The sequence below is a fragment of the Mustela erminea genome, chromosome 5 (genome assembly GCF_009829155.1).
Source record: "Mustela erminea isolate mMusErm1 chromosome 5, mMusErm1.Pri, whole genome shotgun sequence".
NCBI classification, from domain to species: Eukaryota; Metazoa; Chordata; class Mammalia; order Carnivora; family Mustelidae; genus Mustela; species Mustela erminea.
Genome location: NC_045618.1, coordinates 148,016,844 through 148,022,714, shown reverse-complemented (window position 1 = coordinate 148,022,714; position 5,871 = coordinate 148,016,844). Strand labels below are relative to the sequence as shown.

At 46.8% G+C, this 5,871-nt stretch overlaps 1 protein-coding gene across 1 annotated transcript; it reads right to left on the bottom strand.

Annotated features, from left to right (window-relative positions):
• Positions 1-2,912: 2,912 nt before the first annotated feature.
• On the bottom strand, positions 2,913-5,522 carry LOC116590053 (disintegrin and metalloproteinase domain-containing protein 21-like). The gene has a single exon (XM_032341731.1). It carries the CDS (start codon positions 5,417-5,419, stop codon positions 2,930-2,932), a length of 2,490 nt encoding a protein of 829 aa, XP_032197622.1. The 5' UTR covers positions 5,420-5,522; the 3' UTR covers positions 2,913-2,929.
• Positions 5,523-5,871: the final 349 nt, after the last annotated feature.

Genomic DNA, 5,871 nt, shown 5'->3' with positions numbered 1-5,871 from the left:
CCACTGGAAAGGAGCTGGAATGAAGTGCCACCACTTGACTGAGGGTGATAAGGGGCCCAGATGCCCCTTGCACCCTTCGGACCCTCCACTCTCTTGCCCTTTGTAGAGAATGTGGGACCATTTAGCCTTTGTGGCTAAATAAATAAATATAAATATAAATAAAAATTCTTGTGTTTCAGCAAAATTCTCCTTGTTACATCTGACTATAGCATCGATTATGTCTAATACCTGCTGTCCTGAATCCGGTATTACTATGAATTATAAAGGCACTGGCTTATGATTAGGGCTGTACTTGATGAAGAACTCCTCAGATTCTGGCAACAGAGGTGTCTCCTCTGTTGTAAATGGTCCAAGTTTCCTGGGATGGTGGTGCTAGGCAAAAGGATACTCCCACTGAACCGTCCCAGTTCTACCTAAGAGGAAGTGTGCCTCACCTGTGCTTGACCCCACCACAGGCACTGGGTGTTCCTGCCACAAAAATCCATGACCCAGCAACGAGACCCTCTTCCTTCTTACCTCAGTGGGACTGAGGTCTTGAGTTGGCTCTTCCTCAGAGTGCTTCCTTTTTCATTGGGCCTGCACCTCTTGCCCTGTTTTCTTGGTGTGCTTGGCATAGACCTTGGGAGCAGGGACAAGGGTGGAGGGTCCACCAGGAAGTCCCTAAAAGCAGACCTTTAATACTTCATTGTTTTCAAAGAATGTTGAATTTTCGGGTCTGTCCATCCCAGGCAGTAGGTACATGATAGGTGCTTAAGCAACAGCTCAAAAGCATTTCAAAATACTCACAACAGCATATTGGTGCCCTTGTTTCCATCCATGAGGACAAAGAATTCCAGGAAACCTTGCATTTCTATGATGGTGTGGTTGTCTATCCCTTTGTCTCACTCATGCTGGTCCTTGGACATGTTGATACATGGTGACTGGGAACACCTGGGATGGAAGTTTCCTCTTCCTCAATTAATGAATTGTAGCCTTTTGTGCTCGGGTGTCCCACTCAACCCCTGAGAGTCTGGAGGTGATTGGGGACAGTAACAAGGGGTGCACCCACACGGAATACCTGTCTTGGCCAATGTCTGCACAGGCTGGCACAATGCCCATGGTACAGTTGCCATGTCACTGCCTAGGGCTGCTGCTCTAAGATATATAACCAACTCCCTGAAGCCCCACAAAGTGTTGAGCAGCTGGTCTCTCAAATGGCAGAAACTTAAGGGCACCACCTTTATATCCTAGAACCAAATAGTCTATACACCAGTTTCCTACATGGGGAAATAGGCAGGGCCTTACTTTCCAAGTTAGCATCCCTGTTTTCAACTCAGGCCTGCTCCTGTAATTATAGCTCATCTCAACCATCCCCAACATCCAGCTTAGTATTGTTTAGAGACAAATAGGAAATACACACACGTGGGGATCCCCAGACTGGTGCCTGTTGGTGGGTCTGTGCCAAGAGTATGACCTTTTACATCATTAAAAATTAGGCTGGGTCTTCTGGAAACACCTGTCATCAGCTCAAGCAATGTTGCAGACCACCAACAAGCAGCAGTTCCTCCTCAGAGAAGCTGAGTGATCTGGGTGAGGAGGCGAGTGAGGCATTCTCAGCTCCAAGGCATTGCTGGGGGCATGGGCGGTTTCCCAAACCCACCCTTGTGGACAATTATATTGGGGACCCAAAGCTTCTGTATTGAATTATGAACATGCAGTCTGTGTCCAGTTACATATAGTGGGTAAACAGGTGACTTCCTCGGCATCTGAGCTCCCCCTCTGGGGACATGAGACCCACATGGCCATTCTGACTAGAGGTGTGGTTTCTCTACACTCCACAGTGGAAGTGGAGTTCCAGATTTTATGGTTTACTGAGCCCAGAAGCCAGGGAGGCACAATGACCCAGGTTAGGCCTGACCACCATCATAGACCTCAGGGAGCAGGAGATAGAGAACAGGACAGCAAGAACCTAATCACAAAGGAGGTGGATGGGGCTGAGGTCCTTAATGTTTCACAGGCTCACCTCTGTGTGGTTACTTTAAAAAATGCCTGGGAGAACCAGAGTGGTACTCCCAGGAGTGCCCATCCAAGGGTTTTGGGGGGAGGTGGTGAGTTTCATGGGACTCTGTGTCCTTGGCCCAGGCAGCAGCTCAGAACAGTAAGTTCATTGTTTGTGATTACCTACACAGCTAATGTCAGTGCTCAGCTTCAGACTAAGAGAGAAGGGAGGGGTGAATATTCCTAGGGCTCTCTTGGATTCCAGAGTCATCAGTGGGCACTTCTGCCTATTTTCTGATTAATTTAGTGGGATTCAATGTTCAGGATAATGGTCTCAGTTTTGTATTCAGAAAGTAACTCTTCAGGGTTGTGCAGCTTGCACTAGTTGGGATCACACGCAAGTCATCTTCTCCTGCCCAGAGCCACCCCAGTGTGGAACAGGCAGAATGGGTGGGGAGTAGCTCTCCATCATCCTGGACCCTCTTTGGGACTGGAGTAAGAGAAATTACCCGAGAAATTGGGGGAAATTGGAAGGGGAGGTGAAGCATGAGAGACTATGGACTCTGAAAAACAATCTGATGGGTTTTGAGTGGTTGGGGGGTGGGAGGTTGGGGGAACTAGGTGGTGGGTATTAGAGAGGGCATGGATTGCATGGAGCACTGGGTGTGGTGCAAAAACAATGAATATTGTTATGCTGAACATAAATTAAAAATAAATTAAAAAAAAATTCTCACTGGTCATGAGCACCATTTTGTAGAAATGTAATGAGTTTGCCATACAGGAGCCTGTGGCAACTTCCCTTCATTCTGCACCCAAGGACCTCGGTTCAATTCTCCGATGATGACTCAGGTACTTTGGACAATGTCTTGGCTCTATGTGGGTTCTTATAGTCTTACAAAGATATGGATACACCACCACTGTGCACTTTTCAAGTTTTATTTCAGAGTGCTTGTCAGTGACCTATCACAGAACTGGTGTGAGAGACTGGTGCTGTGTGCCGAGAGCCCAGTGATGTGCGCCTGGAACTCTGTTTTGTGAGCCTCGACACCTGTGATGTGCGCCGAGACACCTGTGCTGTATGCTGGGACCCCTGGGATGTACGCAGAGTCCCCAGGGTTGTGGGCAGGGACCACTGTGATGTACGCTGAGACGCCTGTGTCTCATCCAGACTCCTGGAAACATGGATGTCAGCTTTGCCTCCTCCTACTGTAGTTTCAGCCATTCTCCTGTGGACTGGCTTTTGTTGTTCAGGGCTCTGCAGTCTGATTTCATGATGAGCTTCACCAACTTTCTCTTCCTTAACTGTAACTGTCTTGTTAGTTCTTAAATTTGTGGTGAATCCAAAGAGGAGTGCAGTTATTAAGGCATAAATTCGAGCAAAGACTACTCTCAGATATATCAGGGATTCATGACTCTGCAAGACTAACCGCACTCTACTTGGAGGGGGTCCACTGTCTATGCTCCCACCAGCACCCCTATCAATGCACCATGGAGGACCCCAGCCTATGTGGCAATGACAGTTTCTGTTATTGTTGCAAATCCCCCTGTGGCCACATTTCTCAGGTAAACAGTCATAATTCAGATGGGCCACACTGCCATTACAGTAAGTGTTGTTACAGAACCTGCCGGGAGCACAGGGGGTACCAGGTCTCACGTGACCAGCATCATTTGCTCCTGTGGAGCGATGTGAGTCCAGCCCAAAACACCAGAATCCTGAGATTAGAGACTGATGGAATCCCACGTGTTCTTGCAAGCGGGGGAGGTGTGTGACATTACCACATTGCAGCCTTCCACAATAAATGTCTTCGATGGCACAGAAGTCAGCTTTCATTCTCCCTTCAATTCTTCTGCAGTGTCCGTATCTATTGCCTCTTCTATTTATGGTATAGCAGGCATCTGCACCTTTCACAGCATTTTTGCCAAAGATTTCTTGGCAGTGCACAGTGCGGTCAGTGCAATTTCCATGATAACAGTAACCCTCTTCTGTGCATGGGGTTCCATCTTGCATATAGAAATCACCAGGGCATGCCAAGGACTCCCCTTGGCAGTACTCGGGAAGATCACATATATTTTGGATTGGTCTGCAGAGTGTCCCAGGAGGGGAATAGGTGCAGTTTGTACAGCATCGGCCTGTATTACATTTGCTGTCTATTGTGAAGGTGCAATCATTTGTACAGCAGAGGTTGTTGTAACACTGTTTGAAGGAGCCACAGTCACACTCCTCACCTTGATCCAGTATGTAGTTTCCGCAACGATCGTGGGTCAGGCTTTTATTTAAATATACCATTTTGGTGCTGAATAGGCACTCACCTTTCCCACGACCCACTATGTGCTGTACATGCATATAGGAACAGTTACTGAAGGAATCTGTCAGAGACAGTGGTCTGTGCATAATACACATGGACCTTCTCTGACAAAAACAAAATTTCCCATCATAGAATAAACCAAAATTTTTTCCCACCTTTTGTGCTGCTGTGATAGATAACAATAGATACTGTCTGCCTAGGTAACCAAGCATGATGAGGTTTTGTTTATGGCAAATACCATATAACTCAGGTTCATAATTATGATCCTCTGGCCCTTCTTTAATTAAAATTATGGATGAATGTGGTTCAAGAACGGTATATATAAAAGACTGATAATATCGAACATATGGGCTATGTACCTCATGATAATACTCCAAGTAAGTTGGATCTTCCTGATCATAAATGATCATGAATCCAATATAGTAATTGATATCAATAGCTTGAAAGAATGTGTCAATTAAACTAAATACCCTTATCAGGAATTGGGCACATTTTGACACATTGTTAAACACAGTATACATTGAGTTGGAACTTAGGGCAAGTGCTTTCATATTTCCATGATGGGATGAATACATCTTACTAGAGATCCTGGGGACAACACTGGAATTTGCTTGAAAGAATAGGGGATCTCTATCCTCCCTATATCCCAGTTTATAGGTAGGTCCTGTCTCATTCATGTCTGCCACTATCTGAGAAACAATGTGCTCAAACCTTTGGGAATTGCTGAGGGGTTTGATTTCATAAGCAAGGTCATCCAACTTCAAGATACCTTCAAGACCCCCATAGCATGTGTCCACAGTGACCATGGAAAGAGGAATCTCTTCCAGGTAGCCGAGGTAGTAACAGTCTGGAGGGAGGAAGGGGTAGTCCATCTGTAAGGCTCCTTGGTCATCCTGAGTCATCATCAGCAGATGTCTGGACCAAAACAGTTTCTTGCGCCGCATGTGGATAACGTGCCTCTTGCCCCCAAAATGTAGGCTGTAGGATAGCCAGCCTGGTATCTGAACACCTTTGCCATGGTACAGCTCCTTCCTGGGAATGACTACTTCAGAGGAGATGTAGCGCCATGACGGACGGCCTTGAGAACATTGGACAGGAGCCAGCCCTGCCCAGATGGCAAGCAGCAAGAAGAACATCCTTATGATGACCTGGCCCTCTGCCAGCCTCAGGCCCCTGCTCAGAGATATCTGTCAGCAATAAGGGACCAAGGGTAGATCCTAGTGAGGGCCAGGTCTAGAGCATTTGACAGAATAAAGAGCTACTTCATACTACCAGGACCCCACACCTAGGGGCCACTTATGGAGATGAGGTCACAGTCACAGGGTGTGGCAGTGGGTGGGCCTGAACACCAGTGCAGCTGGGTGGATGTGCGAGACATGGGTGGGCCATGTGCATGTGTGCTCACCTGGACATGGGAAGTGTGTCAGAGCCAGAGGCTTCCCCAGATTCACCATGTTCAATCTTACTTCCAGATACATGAATACATGATATACATTTATAATGCAATAAACTCCTTTCCCAGTTCCATCACCCTTGGAACTGCAGGGTCACTTTCTGTGGATTACCCCCATAATTCACTATAAATATC